The sequence below is a fragment of the Amphiura filiformis genome, chromosome 10 (assembly GCF_039555335.1).
Source record: "Amphiura filiformis chromosome 10, Afil_fr2py, whole genome shotgun sequence".
Classification (NCBI taxonomy): domain Eukaryota; kingdom Metazoa; phylum Echinodermata; class Ophiuroidea; order Amphilepidida; family Amphiuridae; genus Amphiura; species Amphiura filiformis.
The window spans coordinates 34098609-34119678 of NC_092637.1; the positions used below are offsets into that span (position 1 = coordinate 34098609).

General features: G+C 36.7%; 1 protein-coding gene across 3 annotated transcripts in view; it reads right to left on the bottom strand.

Annotated features, from left to right (window-relative positions):
• The window catches only part of LOC140162774 (ADAM 17-like protease), a 63506-nt gene extending 42436 nt beyond the window's left edge, over positions 1-21070 (bottom strand). For 2 of the 3 annotated variants that reach the window (XM_072186068.1, XM_072186066.1), the window contains exons 1-9: positions 20896-21070; positions 14647-14776; positions 10626-10759; positions 10187-10278; positions 8702-8781; positions 6829-6923; positions 5932-6059; positions 4314-4400; positions 2956-3042 (exon numbers count right to left, since the gene is read on the bottom strand). In XM_072186068.1, coding sequence (XP_072042169.1) covers positions 2956-3042; positions 4314-4400; positions 5932-6059; positions 6829-6923; positions 8702-8781; positions 10187-10278; positions 10626-10759; positions 14647-14776; positions 20896-20965 — 903 coding nt within the window. In that variant the 5' untranslated portion in view covers positions 20966-21070. Of the gene's footprint in view, positions 1-838; positions 926-2955; positions 3043-4313; positions 4401-5931; positions 6060-6828; positions 6924-8701; positions 8782-10186; positions 10279-10625; positions 10760-14646; positions 14777-20895 lie in introns of all 3 variants that reach the window. The other variant, XM_072186067.1, reaches the window with a different exon arrangement.

The window sequence follows — 21070 nt, forward strand, 5'->3', positions numbered from 1 at the left end:
TTTTTTGTACCAAAAAGATGCAAGTGTGTAAGTGGTAACTAATTAAAGACTAATAAATGTGTATTACTTGTTGGGAGTGAAATTGTAAAAAATAATGCATATACATACTGAGATGTTGATGTGTCTCACGCACAAGCCACATGGCGTCCATTAGGCAAATCAATATCTCAGTACAAGTCCATTTATTGTACAATTTCTCAAGCAACAGGCAATACACATGCGCATAACCTATTTCATACTCGCAAAAAAATCCTATGATTTTTGCTATTTTCATTACAAAATTGTCACTCAACTGTTGGAAATGTGGTTAAATGTAAATGCATCAACCGGCAATAAAAATGGAAGTGTCCGAAAGCCACATGCATAGTACGCGGAGTGAACGTCTGTGCATTATACACAATTAATACACTCCTAGCATTTTTTCTAACAATTGCTCCGATTAGTTCTTAGTATCTAAGAGTGTATGAAAGCCAAATATTTCACAACAATTATATCCAACACTATAGTCTGCATACCTTTCTCGAGTCAGTAATTTCGATGATTTTTATTCTCAAAATATAAAAGTATACATTTTTTAAAGTAAATGATGCAAGGAATCCAACTAGCCTAACAGATTCCTGCGAACTTGTTTTGAGAAAAATTTGTTTTCACTTTACTGACTCAGGGAAGATATACGGACTATAGACACAAGTCCTAAGGATATCTAGTCCAAAAATATGCTTTGCTAGTCAAAAAAAACAAACGGTTGGGAGCGGTTAAGGTTAGGGTACTAGCAAACCTTTTGGATCAGTAAACTTTAGGACTAGCATACTTTATATAATTGAAAATGTTTACTCACATCCAATAAATCATTGACTTTCCATGGATGCTTCCCTGCCTTGTTATAGTGATTCTCATCGTTAGTAGGTTCTTGAAACACATCAATCTATTGTTTCACATACAGACAGACAGACAGACAGACACAGGGATAAGAGAAGAAACATGCGAGATTGCGAGGTAATAGTAGTGGGACATGCAAGTTGTTAATTAATCATGCTGAAATTATAAGCGTTAAAAGTTATCACATGTATACATTGTTAATCAGTGTGACACAATATGATCCATTCAAACCAAGATTAAAGTCATAATGTACGATCTTTTTTCAGAATTTACCTTCATTTTTTTCAAAACCGATTTTTTGGCATATTTGTAATACTTACACATGTTCTAACTTAAATCTATGAGCAAACTGTCAAATTCGTCCTATTTGTAGTAAAAGCGGGACGATTTTCTGTTGGTCCGACATAAAGTCATAATTTTTTAGATTATGACTTTATGTCGGCCACGATCAAAACCGTAGTCTCAGTACAAAACTAGCTTGAGTTACGCTCCCTCCACATGTGGAGGAGCGTAACTCAAACTGGCGTGGGAGACTAACTCTGAGGCCGCACTTTTCGCTGTCCTAATCCAAATAGTGCGAGATGTTTCGAGGGATAGAGGTGAAGTTTATGAGGCTGGTTGTTTTGTGCAAGTTTCCAATGTTTTTTGCTTCCAAATGTATTGGGAACTTTCATAATGATTGCATATTATCATTTTAGAAGAAAAAAAGAAAAATCTAAATTTTTTAAAAGATCGTACATTAAGGCTTTAATGCTAGGGAGCAAAAACGAAATTTGGAGATCAAATTAAGGAACAACCCTTGTTGTTTACAACAACATGTGTTTACTTTGTATTAAATTACTCTTAAATTAAATTATAACAATGTGTGTTGTGAAGAAATTTGTAACAATGTGTGTTGCGAAGAAAACTGACCTGAACTGAATGTTTGGTATGCTTTTAAAGCATTTAAATTAGGGACATCAAATCTGGAATCTCTCAGAAAGGTATTGTGTCAACTTTATGCTCATTTTGTGAGAGTGAGTCACATATTTTCAGCCCATTATAAATGAATCTCTGGTATCTAGCTTAATACGATACAGGAGGAATGTGCTAATTAATGCCTTGAAATTCTCTGAAGAATTTACAGGACATCTCTATGTTGCTTACAGGATTGTGGAATATCCTAATATTTGATGCCCTCAAACATCGACAGGCATGCTGGAACATGCAAGTCTACTTAAAGCCATAATGTAAGATTTCCCTCAAAATTTAATTTGGTTATTCTTCACCCCAAAATGCTATAATAATAAAAATAGTATAATTAAAGACAGAGATAAAAACAATTTATCACGTCTGATGTCACTGTCAATTACTATCCTTGGTTGGTTTACACAGGTTAATCAGCGCGTAAAAGGAAGACCGGTCTATCTGATGCTGATCGGAAAAAAGGAATAGCAGCAAATGGCGAAAAATTATGTACTTTTACAAGGCAAAAAGCAGCTTTTCTAGGCATTGTTGACATGGTGCCTTCACCAAAGAAAGTTTCCTACTATAAAGACCTAACTTTTGAGATGGTTTGCATGTCAAAAGGTGCAAAATTAACAATAAGGCGCCCGGTTATAAATCCGCGTTCAGCAAGTCATCATCACGACACTTGTAAACAAACCGTGCTCGAATTTGATTGACAGATGACGTCAGACGCGATAAATTCTCTTTATCTCTGTCTTTAATTATAATAACTGCCAGGAAGGATTTCTGTTCATTTTAAGCCGGGTAAATTAAAGAAACCCCACTGGCTATTTTGGGGGGACTAAATTGCTTTATTGACCTACAAACACAACAAATTTGGCTGATTCCATTTGTAAGTCGGGACCTATGTAAACATTAATTATGCCAAAAAATCAGGTTTGAAAAAATTAACCAATTTCATATTATAAGATCGTACATTATGGCTTTAATGCTATGTCATTTCATCCCTTGAATATTTTTGCTGTCAAATTCAAACTATTGCTAACTTTGGTGTGAATGGATCAAATAATGCCCTTCTATTCTATAGTGCATTTATACCATGCAGACATTTCTCAGTCTACGTTATACCTCCAATAACTGTTGTACATCCCATGAAGAAGACATAGCATTATAATGCTTCATAGAACTGGGATAGCCTTCCTCATGTACTGTCACCTAAGTAGTAGAATAAGCGATCAATAAGCAATATAATTGATAATTCAAAATGCATTGTGGGTATTAAGCATCCCATGTGGCCGACATAATATTTCAGAACTGGAATAGTCTTCCTCATCTAAAAGTAGTAAAAAAAAGTGATTAATAAAGCAATTATTATGATTGGTAATGTTATAGGCTAAATCCCATGTAGCCTTCTTCCCAATCTCCAAAATACCTTTTTGATTTCAAATCCAAACCCCATGTAGCCTTCTTCCCAGTCTGTTACATACCATACCTCTTTGATTTCAAATCCAAACTCCATGTAGCCTTCTTCCCAGTCTGTTACCTACCTCTTTGATTTCAAATCCAAATCCCATGTAGCCTTCTTCCCAGTCTGTTACCTACCTCTTTGATTTCAAATCCAAACCCCATGTAGCCTTCTTCCCAGTCTGTTACCTACCTCTTTGATTTCAAGTCCAAATCCCATGTAGCCTTCTTCCCAATCTCCTAAATACCTCTTTGATTTCAAATCCAAACCTCATGTAGCCTTCTTCCCAGTCTGCCACATACCATACCTCTTTGATTTAAAATCCACTCCATGTAGCCTTCTTCCCAGTCTGTTAAATACCTCTTTGATTTAAAATCCAAACCCCATGTAGCCTTCTTCCCAGTCTGTTTACCTACCTCTTTGATTTCAAATATAAACCCCATGTAGCCTTCTTCCCAGTCTGTTACCTAACTCTTTGATTTCATATCCAAACCCCATGTAGCCTTTTTCCCAGTGTGTCACATACCTCTTTGATTTCAAATCCAAACCCCATGTAGCCTTCTTCCCAGTCTGTTACATACCTCTTTGATTTTAAATCCAAACCCCATGTAGCCTTCTACCCAGTCTGCTACATACCTCTGTGATTTCAAATCCAAACCCCATGTAGCCTTCTTTCCAGTCTGTTACATACCTCTTTGATTTCAAATCCAAACCCCATGTAGCCTTCTTTCCAGCCTGTTACATACCTCTTTGATTTCAAATCCAAACCCTATGTAGACTTCTACCCAGTCTGTTACATACCTCTTTGATTTCAAATCCAAACCCCATGTAGCCTTCTTTCCAGCCTGTTACATACCTCTTTGATTTCAAATCCAAACCCTATGTAGACTTCTACCCAGTCTGTTACATACCTCTTTGATTTCAAATCCAAACCCCATGTAGCTTTCTTCCCAGTCTGTTACATACCTCTTTGATTTCAAATCCAAACCCAATGTAGCCTTCTTCCCATTCTTTTACATACCTCTTTGATTTCAAATCCAAACCCCATGTAGCCTTCTTCCCATTCTGTTTCTCTGTAGATTGAGTCTACTCGGTCTATTAAGGTAATCTGCAACAAAACAGAAATAATCAACTGATGTGTTTTTATGTGATCATCATGACTTCACATCAAGGGCTTAGAGCTAGAACTAGCTATGTCCAAAAATTTGTTTTCTCAATTACATGTTACTCATTTCGATAACAAAATAACGGGAAAGCAAGAAAGGGAAAGAAAGGGAGAGAAACTGAAAGAAAAAAGGGAACGACAAAGGAAAAATAAGTAATACAAAGGGTGTTTGGTACAAAAATTACGCAAAAGCATTTATGCTAAGGAAATCGTTTGCAAAGTAGAGGCAACAAATGGTACCACATCACTAACCGCGTAATAATTGAGCTGTTAAAAGCGATACCAATTGCCATGATTATCATTTCCATCGTTTATACTAACCGCTCCCATTTACTAACCGCTCCCGTTTACTCACCTAGCGAGGACCCGCTAGTTTCAATAACAAATGGACGGTTAATTCAGTCCTCCATAAGAAAATGTAAGTGACTTTGTGGTATGGTCACTTGCGTCCAACTAACTATTCATATACCCCAAAGTTACTTGCATTTATTATGGAGGGCATAATTAACCGTACATTTGTTGCCGAAATGAGTAACATGTAATTGAGAAAACAAATGGACATAGCTAGTTCTGGCTCTAAGCCCTCGACATTTTGTGGTGTATCTTCACTCCGATGAGTGACCTCAATGTGCATTGGGTTATTCCATGTGAAATCCACACTACCCCTTGGAAGGTTTTGGAAATATCTTCCAAAAGGGGAGTACCATATTTTCCTCGAATAAACGCGCCGGGCGTTGCATTATCAAACACGGGGGCGTTTATTAGAGGTAATTCCCGTTAAAATCATAAGGTAAGCTTAAAAGTCACGCTAAAATGACGAACTATGAACTAGAAACACTGACTTTTGGTTCACTTCCGGGTTTCCGATGCAGATTTTCCCCAATTATTGCTGCTATTATCGACCATGTGAGCAACTTGGTAAGCTTACTACACAAGATAGCATGGACATTTATGAAAAATCTTGGTTGAAAAAAGTGGTGGGGCGTTTATTTGAGGGGGCGACTATTTGAGGAAATACGGTATGTTTTTCAAATGTAAATGGTCAGGGCTAATCATTTTGAAACCCATACTCCCTCTGTATAATAGCGTTACCTATATCTTCCCCAACTGGAGTGAGTATTTCAAATGGAAGTTATCTGATTGTCTATTCTATTTTAAACTCATATTCCCTCTGTGGAAGACTTTAGCTAAATCTTCTACAGGGGTAGTGGGGATTTTAAATGGAATAGCCCATTTTTTAATGGGTGCAGCTTCAAATTGCAAGTGTTCTCACAAGTGTTTCTGCACTAGCGTTACTGCATTTAAGCTGCACTGTGGAGTAATGGTTTTGCTTTTGCCCGGATGGACAGCCAAACAACCAGGCAACCATCTGGACGATAACATATAAACCCCATACAGCATATGTGTGGGGCCAACAAATCTGATCTAAACAAAATCACAACCCTGGAGAAAATAGTCACACCAGGCAGCTTACCAAATAATTAATAGTCTGGGGCATGCTCTCCTGGCCCATGTTTTGGTAGAACCGATAATCGGCTGTAAGTAGCAGTGGACATGTGTTCAGACGTGGTGGCGCTCTTTTCCTTCTTGCGTGACTTGTATCTGGAATTGTAAAAAGGAAGCTTATTTGAATTATTCTTCAACCTTCATGGGTACCATATATACCATATAGGCCTGATTCAACCCAATTAGTGTTCCGAAAGCTGTAACCCCCTGAGCACTACCTGCTGATCTAACATTGTCTCTGATTGGTCAATTACATGATATCTTCACTTTAATCACCAATCAGAATGGAGCTTTACAAATAATTCACCCCAATTTATTTTTGCTTATTTTAACAATGTTACTGATTGGTCCAATTGATAATGAAAACTTCTTTTTGACCAATCGGCAGGTAGTTCTCATGGGGTTAAGAAAGTAATCTTGTAGCTGCTGTTTGTTTTTATTTAGCCTGAACACAAATCTGCATGAAAGGCACAATGAAGCGTGGGTATGTCTCGTGTAAGAGATTGATGTTAACGTCAATTTGTCTAAATCTAAAGTGCTGAATGAAACATTGATGAAAATTTGCATTTTCTTTCCATTACTGTCATGTTGTGAAGTGTCAAATAGCGGAGGTTAGGAAAATATTTTACCTGATGACCATGTTGGCTAAATAAGCTGTATTTTCACTCAAAAGGGTACCGTAATTCATGACATTTCCTGTCCGCTAATTTGACCCTTACTGAATAAATACAGCTCACTGCACCTGGGTGTCCAAACTTTTCCGATCTTGATTTGAAATGGTCTATTATTAACAGCACCCGTAAATACAGGTTGCTCCAAATGAACATGGAATAAATGATAAAATCAGAAGAGTAATACCACTTACATGTTAATTTTCTTGGTGGGTTTTCTAGCTGCTCGTCTGTCTTTTCATAAGCCACTCCTTTAGGAAGATAATGATCATAGGGACAATAGCTGGAACTAGATAAAGGAATGAAATCATCATTTATTAATTACTTTCAAGGATTTATTACTGCCATTATATTTAAAATCGTTGGTCGCAACACATAGTGGCATATAGTGATTTTTCCAAATTTTCTGTTTCACATAGTGACGTAAAGGTTTAGAGCTGGCAATATCCTATAATAATGTAGTCATTCTTTTTTAATTATTAAAGATGCAGTTTAATAGTTTGAACCTTAAATGGAATTGGGGCACTGAGCAGGGGTGCAAATTGTGATTTCTTCCTCAGGAGCAAGGTTTTTAGGCTCAAGATTTCCTCAATCATAACATGCATAAAATAGCTTTATTCTGCACTTCAAAAGATGAGAATGTTAACATAGCGTGTATTTATAGAGCGACTGTATGTTAGGTATTGTTAGGTCTTCGATCTTCCAAAAAAGATTTTACGACAAAAATTGGTATTTTACACTAGTTTGGGGTCAATTTTGGTAGGACAGAGGCTCCTTTCCCCTTTTATTTTCCATTACCCCCCATTCCTCTTTCATTTTTTGTCAGAGGAGCACAACTTGTTTAGTGCTTTATGGTTCTTCTTTTTAAATTTCCTCAATATTTTCCAGTTTGTCCTCTTCTCAGTGGCATTAGTATTGATATACTGAATTCCTTTATGACTTTTGTTCCCATAAAATCCTTATTGCTGCCTCTCTATAAATTTCCTCATATATGATTGCCACCTCTCTAAATTTCCTCAGATATGAGCCCTGTTTCCACCTGTCTTCGCCTAACTTCCTTTTTTTCCTGTTAAATTACATTGAATACCTCCTATGGTGATGAATTGTAAATTTCCCCATATCCCATTTCCATTATCTAACACCAACACCTTCCTATTTTTTGCTCTTATTTCTTGAACAATAATGTGAATTCCTCCACATTTTGCACAACCAGTGTCTTTAAATATTTCCTCTCTTCCATTCAGTAGCTCCACTTCCTCACAGCCCTCCCCTATCATCTTGTACCTCACTCTTCTACATTTTCTTTCCTTCTCTCTCCCTCATTTTTCCTCTCTCTCTTTTTTCTTCCCATGGCATTATTTCCTCAATTTTGACTCTTATTTCCTAGGAGCGGTGCTCTCCGCTCCCGCACAATTTGCATCCCTGGCACTGAGAGCCAACAGTGGAGGAGTATTGACTCCGTTATTAGTAACACATATGTGATGCGATCAAGCAAAATCAGTCGGAACTCGGCAATAATAATTTTTTAGTTTCCTATAGAATAGTAAAAAACATTTACGGAGCTGGATTTTGCAGAAAACCCCATTGAAATTGAACAATTAGTTCCAAAGATATGAACAAATAAAGAGTTTCCAAAACAAGAGAAAACAAAAGGAAAAAAATCCTTTATTTGGCTATATTTCAAAATCAATATTTCCGAGTTCCGACTGATTTGGCTTGATCGCATCACATATATCCTTCAAAAACGTTTTTCTCTGAAACAATTTGTCCATCACAATGATCACATACGCCACTATGTGTAGGTATACAAAATAGTATTTAGTTATTAAAATTAAATAACTGACTAAGAATGAGAATAAACAAAATGAATTTTTGATTTTACTATCCTCTACCTTTGATAAACGATATAGAGGTCCAATATATTTTATCGTAGTAGATATCAGCTGAAACGACATCCACTTCTCAAAATATTGGACCTGCCTGTAGACTATCCTATGATACAGGATAATACAAACAAATATTCATATTGTTTATTCTCTAATTAATTTTCTTCAAGGAAATACCTACGTAGCATTACGTTTGACATCTGAGCTCCTGTAGGCTATCATACTGTTATTTTTATCACCTTTTAAATGTCTCCACGATGGCTGGAAAAATTAAACAAGACTTCAATTAATGACATCTGCATCGCTTCTAATATATGTTCCAGCTATGGTGACACCTCGCGAGACAAATTCCATTCACTGTCAGAGGAGGTTTGTGTGTTTGAATGCAATGGACCAAATAAATCTGTAATCAATACAGCCTTGATTTATTAAGAATTGAACAGGGCAACTGTCTCATCAAATCACTCTAATACCTCTTGAAAAGTGACAGAGGTGTCATCAAAGCTGCAACAGACAGTAAATTGTCCCTTGTATTTTTCCTACTAATATATCTATAGCTATATTATCGGAGACTGAATTAAAAAACACTAGTTTGACGTCACCTATCAATCAAACTGAGAAATGATTTCTTTAAGAATTGTTGCGATGTTTGAAATTTCTAATTAGAGGTTAATAAGTGCGCATCAGTTATTTAGAGGGCATGTATTGTGAAAAATCTAAACATTTGCCTTTAACCGAGGAATATATTCCAAGGTCCAAAGCAAAATGTTTAGATTGTTCACAATATCGCCCGACATATTACAGATGCAAAGTTTTTAACCTCATTCATAACCATCACTTTGATCTCTTCACTGTACAAAATAACACAACATTTTGCTCAAAAGTTAGATGATTTTTACAATTTCCCTTTCCTAAAATCAATCAGGCTAAAACAGGATGACCAATAACAAAAGTGCGTATCACAATCTGTAGCGCGCAATCCAAATATGGCAGCCAGCGCGAGCAGTTTGGTCGACGCACAAAACGGTGCACGCAGAGGTTACTAATATTTACTTTCAAACAATTACGCATTTTGCGGTCAATTGTGAGATATTAATGACCTCGATTTGCATTTGCGTTTTTACAAATAATAAAATATGATTGGTTATGAATGGTCAATTTTTCACCTTCAAATATGCAAACTGAGGGGTCATACAAGAGGAAGGTGTTTGTCCATATGTGACCAGCTCCAACAAAACCTTGAACAAGTCGCCAGATGGTCAAGGTATGGTCATTTGATTCATGGTCAATTTCATGGTATTTGACTGTGGGACTAAGTTGACTTTTCAATCCTTGAAAGTACTGATTAAAAAGAGGTTTATTTAATCAATAAATAACAGTTGAACTATGATAATCCCTATTCAATCCTGTGTAAAGCAGGAAACTAATTGGCCCATTACTCAGAATAGAAATTTGGCAAAAATATCAAGGTATCATTTATAGAATTATCCATATCTTGAAAAAGATATGGATAATTTTATAAATTATCCATATCTTGAAAAGATGCTATTTATATAATTTTGGTATCATTTTAAAGTTTATTATCTATTGCTTACTTTTTTATTCAAAATGTGCCTTGTTCCCGGTTTTGTCAGAGCGGGTCACATATATGCCCATGCTATCTTACCTCTATATTATATTCATCTTCTCTTGTATATATTTTAGCAGTCAATGTATCACCATCATAATGAGCTTTTATTAATGTTTCATCAGGATCATCTGTTGGGGGAAAAAAGGAAATTTATACAGTACAAAATTGCCTATTCTTAGCAGGCCTACATTAAGAATACAACACCCTTTTAGTGCCAGAGAAGGGCATGGGGGACCTACCCGCCCCCCTGAGAAGTTTTTCCCCCATTGGGATGCTGGCCACCCTCATATTTAAGATTTTTAGGCCTTTGTTGTACTTTTTAGGTCATTTTTACTACAATAAAAAAAATGACCAGCCAATATTTCTAGTATATACAACAGCATCAGATGACCAGTGCTAGTTAATGCAAGTTAAACATGGGAGCGACACTAATTCACAGTCAACTTTAGCTTTATACAATCATTTGTAGACCTACCTTGTAAAAACCCTGTGTAAAATGATTCGGGATCAACAGCCTGTTCTTGTTTTTTCCCGCTATGTTTAATAGAATACGCTTTAAAATCGGGTGAAAGTAGGCCTTCTCTTGGCGTGAGCTCCATGTCAAATTGCCTGCAAAGGAAACAAAAAGTTTAAAAATAGACTTCAATAGTATTCATATTGTTATACTTGATTCATTTTACCTTGACAGTCGCGGGGGGTCCTTTCGAACGTTCCAATGAGTCAAATAGGGCCCAAACGTACGCTAGAGTGAACACGATTTAATGCGATTGATTTTCTTAAAATACAGCCAATTCAGAGAGAAAAGGGCCTACTATAGACAATTTCTTTTTGTTGGCCGGCAGCTGAGCTACATCTTTTCAGTAATTATAGATACTTCATAATGTGTTCCCATGTTGAAAGTTGACAAGCTATTTCTACTTGCTTTAAAGAGAGCACAATTGAATGAAGACGATTTATTTGTGCTAGGATTTCATTTAATATAACTATTTTTTATTTTAATAATACCCCATACCTAACCAAGTACATACATTTAAGACAATATTGTAAAGGCCATAAATATACGCACTCATGCATAGGGAGACAAACATAATAAAGTTAATCTGTTCTTTTCATTCTCGATCATTATCCTTTGGCTTTGGAACATTTCACATGCATGCTGTTTGCCTCAATGCCTTCTCGGCAATCTTGGGCCATATGCCTATATATAGTAATTTAAATCGTGAAACCATAGAACGATCTGTTGGTCAGCATAGATATTGAATAAAATTGAATCCCATCACATCAATTCAAAGCTACACCCTTTTTTGAAATACTGGTTACCAGCGACCTAAAATGAATTGATAATAGTTTTAACAAGTGTACACACCATTTTTGTTTGGCCATAGTCATTTTTAAATATGCCACTGGTATTAAAATACCAGCATATCGTGGTCGATCCTACCCCGGGGACTATAAGAAAACATAATTTTTGCCGCCCCCTCCAGCAACTGCCTGAAAAGGTTGACCATATTTTTCCCAGCCAGGACGGCTCTAGAATCTAAAAGGGGTGTGTGTGTGTGTGGGGGGGGGGGGGGAAGGAGCTAAAATTTTTTCTCAACAATTTTTTAATTACATAATTAGAGGTGTTACACTCCCCCAATTGTCCACACTGCCTACAGCTATGGCCCTGTTGGCGACCAAATAGTTTTTTTCAATAATTTTCCGCCCTTTTTCCATTATTAATTCTTCTTACCTCCCCTTCTGTCCCACCTTTTTTTCTTAAATAATTCTTCTTGCCGCCCCTTCATCTTCTGTCGCCCCTCCTGTGCATGTATACAGGGTGTCCCAATATATGCAAGCCCAGTAACATGCTCAATTCTAAAGAACCACTTTATCTCATGTGATGGTCGGTTTCAAGGTAACCATAATAAAATGTTTTCTTTAATTTGAGATATTAGCGATGGCAAATGATGCAAAAATAATACTAAAACCAATAACAGATTCAAAATTTGCACCTCTATTGGTGCATGACACCAATGACAATAACCTTAAATTCAACATGTTCAATCTGGGGGGCACTCACATGTAAAGGTGGTACGGGTATGTGCAGCGGTCAAGGGTCCTTTTTTCAGGCTCTCCGGCAGTTTCTTAAGACCCACATTTGGATTTGCTCCAGTTCATTGAGCCTCAAATTTTGACAATAGTTCTTTAAGCTCAAATTTGGAATTTTTTAGCTCCACAGCCTATAATTTGGCCCTAATTTCAGTTCATCAAGCCCCTATTTTGACCGAAAATCAGTTCTTAGTTTCTAAAGTTTGCTGTTCCACGCCGCACACACCTACCAAAATTTAAGTTGAGTGCCTCCCGGATTCAATCATGGTGAGCATGGCGAGTGCCACAGACAATGGGGCTTGCTACTTTATGTTGACCATTGCTTACTTTAGTTGCTAAATTGGCTAAATAATTTGTTTGTTTATTAACTATAAATACATTTTACCTGTTTACCTGTCGTCTCGGGCACTCTTTTGGAAGGCTACGAAGCCTTATAACGCCCATCCAATTTCATCATTACTTGACTACAATAGAGAGAGAAATTAATGTGTACTGCAAGTAATTTGTTCCAGGGTGGTGCTACCCCTGTATTCATACTTGTCAATATGGTTCTCTAGGAATGTGTCAATGCCGTTTTTAAAGCAGTTGGTAGACTTAGCATGCACTACGGTTGCTGGCAATCTATTCCAAGCATTTACGACCCTTAGGGTGAAACAATTTCTTCTAAGTGTGTCCTTGCTTTTTATTTGCTTTTTATTTATTTTTACTTTTATCAAAAGACAAAAATGACCTGTAGGCTATAAAGCGTACACAGTCCCACACATTTGTCTTTGCCTTTATATGATTATAAATATAATCCAATTTTAATATGGTTATCCTTGTCCAATTAGGTGTTGTCAAATTAGGTGTGCATTGGGACATGGGTAAACATTACAAATATACCACAAAACCAGCTTAAAATTGATCAAACTCAATTTAAAAGATCATGGCTTTAATAATACACCTACATGTACCTACAACTATGGTATAGGTTTCAATAGCCTAGATACATGACATGCACAATTTCAAAGTTGTGTTTCCTAATTGGTATTAATTATTACAACTTCAGATTGGTGTGAGGATATATTAATTAATAACATGTATCCTCTAAAGCCTCTGCCGCCCACTAATTTTAAAATGAACCTAATACCTCAGTTAATTATAGACACTTCCTTAATCATTCCAATAACATGAGACATGTTAATTTTGATTATAATGAAGCCTACAGTACGTGATGTGATTAAGACAAATCAACAGGAAGCCAGAAATATCGATTTTGAGATATAGCGAAACAAAAGAAATAATTTCTTTTGTTTCCTGTTGTTTTGGAAACACATCAACTGCTCATATCTCTAGAACGAATCGTCCAATTTCAATGTAGTTTTCTGCAAAATGTAGCTTTGCAAATGCTTTAAACATCCAAGTAGAAAAATGAAAATAGAATATGTCTGACTTCAGACTGATTTTGCTTGATCATACCACATTGACTGGATACTAAATCAACATTGGGTTACTTATTCCAGTTGAAATCAATACATCCCTTATGGAAGACATGCCCTTAATCTTCCATGTAGGGAGTGCACAAATTTCAAATGGGGAATGGGTGACTCCATTTGAAACCTATATACTCCTGGTATGAAGGATTTTAAAGGTCATGTGATAGGAGTGTATGGATTTCGACTGGAATAGCCCAATTAAAATGTTATGCCGTGAAAAAAAAATTCATGTGCGTGTTAAAAATGTGTAAGCAATCTCCTAACTATTTCTGATGAGAGGATACTTTATTACTCAAAGTAAAGTTATTTGTGTACACTTAAAATACACTTTTGTTGATAGAAAACATACTTGTATTACATGCTACAACATATGTGATGCGATCAAGCAAAATCAGTCGGAACTCGGAAATATCGATTTTGAGATATAGCCAAACAAAGGAAATAGTTCCTTTTGTTTTCTGTTGTTTTGGAAACTCTTTAATTGCTCATATCTTTGGAACTGGTTGTTCAATTTTAATGGGGTTTTCTGGAAATCCAGCTTTGTAAATGCTTTTTACTAACCTATAAGAAACTGAATATTTCTGAGTTCCGACTGATTTTGTTTGATTGCATCACATATATACATGTTTAAATTTACTCAAATGCTTCATAGTTTCATAGTACGGTAATGCAATGCATGATGTAGACTCCCTGAAGTGCCCCCTCCCTCCCTCCCTCACCCATCCCTCCTATACTAACCTGCCTAACATAGCCACCTTGATATGTCTGGTATGTTTACAGCCTTCGTCTGCATTCCTCCTCACCACATGATGTTTTAATTCACTCACATGTAGAGTCTCATAGTAATGCAATGCATGATGTTGACTCCCCGAAGTGCCTCCTCCCTCCCTCCCTCACTCATCCATCCACTCACTCACCCCTCCTACTAACCTGCCTAACATGGCCACCTTGATATGTCTGGTATGTTTGCCCCCTTCGTCTGCATTTCTCCTCACCACATGATGTTTTAATTCACTCACATGTAGAGTCTCATAGTAATGCAATGCATGATGTAGACTCCCTGAAGGATAACAGAATAACAAACGAGAAAATTAGTGTGAAGAGTTGTTTAAAATAATTAACTCATGTCCCATGCAAAAAGTGCAAATTAGTATCATTTATTAAACATTTAATAATAAGGATGCTTTTTACTGAATTTTAACACATTTTTCACCAAAACATCAATAATGTCTCAGAGTTCACCTTTGACAATTAACATTGCCAGCGTTCGAGTTTCCTGGTGTCGCATCGCAAAATGCGCCACACTTTTGAATACTTGCGAATCAATTCTACAAATTTATGTATCACATAAAATGTGATGCAAAATACCGTATTTCGTCAAATAGTTGCCCCCCTCAAATAAACGCCCCCCACCACTTTTTTCAACCAAGGTGTTTCAAAAATGCCGATATTTTCATGCTGTCTTGTGTAGTAAGCTTACCAAGTTGCTCACACGCGACAATAATTGGCGAAAATCTGGACCAGAAACCTGGAAGTGAACCAGAAGTCAGTGTTTCTAGTTCATAGTTTGTCATTTTAGCGTGAGTTTTAAGTTTAGCTAATGATTTTAACGGGAATTATCGTTCTAAAATTGACCTTGAAGAAACGCCCCCCCATTGGGAAAATGTAGCACCCGGGGCGTTTATTTGACTAAATCACGGTATTCACCGTTTTTATTGCACTGATGCGGCGCCTAGCAGCTACATATGTACAGCTAGCTGTATGTTATGTATACGGTATTATATAACACCTAAGTAGATCCTTGTCATTTGATTGGTTGATTGTTGGTCACATGTCATTCAATAAATAAACTATTTTACGGCCTACGTCACTACCGTGGAATTTGGTTATACGCCGTGCATTTTCGCTATATGCACCGTGCATTTTCGTTATATTCCGTGCGTTCTATTGCACGGCTAGATTACATGGTGTGTTTTTTCAGTCCGATCGGCTGAACAGTATGCATAGCATAGGCCCTACCGTGTTACGGGATATTTAAAACAACAAACTTAATTTATGGCCCTTTGCGGCAATTCTGGATGAATATTTTGAAGAAATATAATCCACATCTACAAGGAAAGCCGCGAATAGCCATATTCCGATTTTTTTCTTCTTTGGGGAAAGAAAAAGTAGAAAACAAGAAAAGTGAAAAGGTAAGCTTACAATACGCATTGGATAGGCCCGGTGGCTAGGTAAGCTTAAATTCTATTTTACTGCGTAGCAAACGCCTGGTAAAAATAATAATAGACCCTTAAAATAATACTTTTTGAATGGCTTATTTTTGGGTGATACAAGAATGTATTGCTAAAAAAAGCCATATTTGTCTACGATTCGTACAATATTTTAACTCCTCCAAAGCCATTACAATCAACAAATCAAATAACAAATATCTATTTAGATGTTATATAAAACAAATAATGAATGTTTTTCATTAGGTGCAATGGAAAGAATATTTTCATTAGTTGAAAAATGGAATGTTCCATTCAAATGGAATGTTCCATTTTCAACTCATGAAAATATTCTTACCATTGCACTCATAAACATTCATTATTTGTATACTATATTGATTAATATTCTGTGATAAATAATTCAATTTTAATGACATCAGATATGAAATGCTGTAAATCGAGCTTGAAATGTCACGATAATTACAATAAATATACCTTTGTATACTTTTTTGTATGCCATTTTGAATTACGAAATAAAGGGTACCGTAATGCATTATCCTTTACACATAAATAATGTGTCCGAGGCAGTAAAAAGTTAAATAATGGGTGAGGCACAGCCTCAACCCATTATTTAAACATTTTTACTGCCGAGGACACATTATTTTGCGTGTAAAGGATAATGCTGCACCCTTTATTTCTATTCTATTATGTATTACCACAAAATAGTGCGATTTATAGAGAAAATATCACATTTTTTTCCCAAATATTTCAAGTTGTTTACCTCAAGGTGGAGCGCCTACGCGTAGCCAAAGCGTAAGTGATAGCGAGTATTGCAGAACGCGTACCAAAGCGTAATGCTTTGCGTAGAATGCGTAACGACGCTAATATACTGCATCACGCTTTGCTGTGCGCTGTGATGCGAGAAGAACATAAAGTTCGTTGCCCTGGCCACTTTATTGCTAATTAATTGTCTTTCATGTGACTCGTTTCAACATATCACAGTGCGCGATTTTGAATAATGAGTCGTGGGGGTAATAGAATTCATAATAATAGGTAAATTAAAATCTAAAATCTCTTCATGTTTGGGGTATTACGTTGCTCCATGGCCATTTCTTACATTTTATTTTATTTTTTATAAAATTGGGCCCACCTTCTGACTGCACTAGATCCGCCACTGGACCGGCATACTAAATCAGTTCTATGCAAATAAGTGCACTACCATACAAGTGTACATACCATTATTAACATCACAAGTATATATTCAGCAAAGAAACAATTTGTTACCTCTCAATTGGCTTTGTGATCTCAATAAATTTTGAGAATCTTGTCGTATTGGGCGATATGAAATTGGCCGACAAATCCGATGCTGGATCGGGCGACATATCACTAAATAAAGCAACATTGCCAACATGTAATTGAGTGCTTGTCCCAAAGCAAAGAAAATTGGAATTTTACTACCAGTATGTAGGAGACTATCATTGTGACGCCCACGTTGGAACCCAGTTGGAACCATTGGAGTACGGAAGTAATATTCATTAACGGGACTGAAGCAATGTGGTCATATCTACAAACATGTACATACATACATGTATAGATCTAAGTAGGAGAGAAAAGGTTAAATTGCACGTAATTGAGTAGGCCCATGCCTATAAAAAAACGCACAGTTGGGCCGATCAGAAGTAGGTCATAACCCGGGGGCACTTCAATTTAAAATGGATATAGTAGGGCTGGCATTTTGGCACTAAGGGGCATTCGGTGAGAGCAAAATGTAACAAATATGGGGTCATTGGGTGAGAGCATGATTTTTGGCATTCGGTGAGAGCAAAATGTAAAAAATATGGGTTCATTGGGTGAGAACATGACCTTTTTTTAAATAGAATCTTTGGGTGAGAGCCGAAACAGCGCCACCACAGAAACCTCGAAAATCGGATTTCTAGTTCTAAATAGCTTCAAATTTCTTTGATTTTTCAAAATAAGTAACAAAATCAGTGATAAATGAAAGTTGCTGTTCAAATTGAACTTGTAAGTAGGTATGCTAGGTGAATTCAAATTTGCCATCAAACTGCATCATTTTACATATCAAATTAAAGCCCTTGAGTAAAGAAAGCCAAAACTGAAAACATTTTTGTCATAGCACTTTCCGTAACAAAGTTACATCTTGCCAAAGATTGACTTTCATCAAAAATATTCTGCTAGCAAAATTCCCCAAAACGGCAATTAGGGGTGTTTCTAGATCTTAGTCTCATGGCGATAGCAGCTTTTTTAATGGAACTGCTATCAAAATCCTCTAAAATTCCATGTGCGACTTGATTATCACCATAAAAATCATATATTTGGGTCAAGTGAAGTATAGAAAACATATTTATGTAGGTTTCCTTCACCGACCTATTCTCGAAAAAAATTCAAATTTCTATGTAAATATGCATTGAGTTTGGGCCCCGGTCTCGGCGAATTTCGCTGACTAGCAAATGTGTTAACTAAGGTTTGCCTGGGATACCTATTGTAAGGGTCTTTGGGTGACAGATCAAATGGAAAAATAGGGGGTCTTTGGGTGACAGAGCATGTGTTCGTAAAAAAATATGGGGTCTTTGGGTGACAGCGATGCTGAAAAAGGGGGTCTTAACAGCCCTACATACGCATCACCTCCAAAGTTGGAGTGCCCCCCCCCGGGTCATAAAACATAGGCCTGCGATTATTTTAGGGACTGCTTGATTGAAGGCGCTAGGGCAGGCGGATCCTCGTCCTAAAATCATCTAATTCTAATTTAATTATATGACTAGCGGGTACCCGCGCTTCGCGCGGGCCCCGCTAGATGAGTAAATGGGAGCGGTTAGTAAACGGGAGCGGTTAGTATAAACGATGGAAATGGTAATCATGGCAATTGGTATCGCTTTTAACAGCTCAATTATTACGCTGTTAGTGATGTGGTAGGCCTACCATTTGTTGCCTCTACTTTGCAAACGACTTCCTTAGCATAAAATCTTTTGCGTAATTTTTGTACCAAACACCCTGTTGACTTATTTTTTCTTTGTCTTTCCCTTTTTCTTTCAGTTTCTCTCTCTCTCTCTCTTCCCTGCGTTCCATTTCTCTTTCTTTTTCTTGCTTGTTCACTCTCTCTCTCTTCTTTCTTTTTGCCTATTTTTTCTTTGTCTTTCCCTGTCTTTCTTTTCGTTTATCTCTCCCTTTCTCTCTCTTGCTTTCCCGTTGTTTCTCTTTCTTTTCTTTCTTTCTTTCTTTCTTTCTTTCTTTCTTTCTTTCTTTCTTTCTTTCTTTCTTTCTTTCTTTCTTTCTTTCTTTCTTTCTTTCTTTCTTTCTTTCTTTCTTTCTTTCTTTTCTTTCTCTCTTTCGTTCTTTCTTTCTTTCTTTCTTTCTTTCTTTCTCTTCTTTTTTCTTTCTTTCTCTCTTTCTTTCTTTCTTTCTTTCTTTCTTTCTTTCTTTCTTTCTTTCTTTCTTTCTTTCGTTTTTTCCCTCTTTCTGTCCCTCTTTCTTTCCCTCTTTCCTCCCCTCTTTCCTTCCCTCCTTCCTTCCTTCCCTCCTTCCTTCCTTTTTTCCTTCCTTCCTTCTTCTTTCTTTACATAGGCATAAATCCCGGGGTGAGTACCAATAATAAATTCCTCAATATTTTGATAAGGGGCATGGTCTACTGAATCAACTCACTGAATGTGCCAGGGTTTCTTTCTTTCTTTGGTTCGTTCTTTCTTATTAATTTGTTTCTGTTTCATCAAGTAGGCCTAGGCCTATAGCAACATTGGGTTTCAAGATGGTTGAATTACATAGGCGTAAATTCCCGGTGGTGGGGGTTTGATAAGCCTAGGGCAATGGTCCATACAATCACCCCCAAGTTGACACCTGTATACATGTACATGTGGGTTTCTGACAAAATTAACCTCATATTTGGCTAAAAAAGTCACAGTGCCAATTGTAGAGGTCTTCGTCGTGCGACTTTTGCACCATATAATTCACCATTTTAGCTTCATTATGGCCATAAATTAATCTGTCGCCAAAAGGTGCTGGATTCACTGTAGGCCTATTTCAAGAAATTGATTTAAACGGATCCCATCCCCCATGTCAAAAGAAACCTACGCCATCGTTAATGTTGCCAAAAGGTGCCAGATTCACCTGAGACGAATATACCTAGGTATATTCGTCTCAGAGATTCACTATTAATATGCCTACTTCTAAGAAATGCTTTTCATCCCTATCCCCCCCCAATGTCAAAAAAGAAATCTACGGCGCCATTGTTGAGATATATCATACCATGCTAATCAAGCCTAGGCCTACCTTAAAATCTTCGGAAAGTCATCACAAAAGAAGTTTCCGAAAATCATCATAAACGAATGCAGTTGATTTATTATACGGTTGCGATTTATACCGTGCTGGAAGTTTTGTTACCATTATCGCGTCGGGAAGTTGCCACGACCTGTGCGTAATCCGCGTATAGCAACGCAGCAACGGACCGTAAATATAAGCAGGCCACCATTGGTTGATCTACCGAATAAATCCAAATAATTATTTGTATTTATTAATTTATCTATCTATCTATGCATTTACCATTCATCTGGAAATGCTAGAACTTATTTATTTATCTATTTATTAATTTATTAATTTATTTTTCATCTATCTCTGAGATGAAACCGATGAATCGATCCCAAGAAGTATCGATTATCGGCAAGTTCCTCTTCAAAGTATCGATCAGTATCGATTATCGGCAAGTTCCTCTTTAATAGTATAGATATGTGAAAATTACTGCGGGCCCGCCGATATGCAGGCCCGTCACATTTGCCACCAAAGTCAGTATTATTATTGTTGTGTAGAGCTATGGTTTCCCTGTATAGTAGGATACATGGATACGACTTACGAGACGTATAAATACAAGTAGTTTGTCATCATCATATCATGTCATTGTATGTTGTTGTGATAGTACTGATACGGATAAGCTTTTTAATTTTATACTACGAATCAAACGACTTACCTTCCGTTAATTGAAGCAGAAAGCATGTAAAAGTAAGCACCAGATGAAGAATAATACTATAAGTTGCCATTATTGTTATAAATGAGTCAATAAAATAAATAATGAAGTCTAACAAAGTGTTTTTATTTTCACTGAAACGACGACGACGGAATCACCAATTGTCGGCCATTTTGGG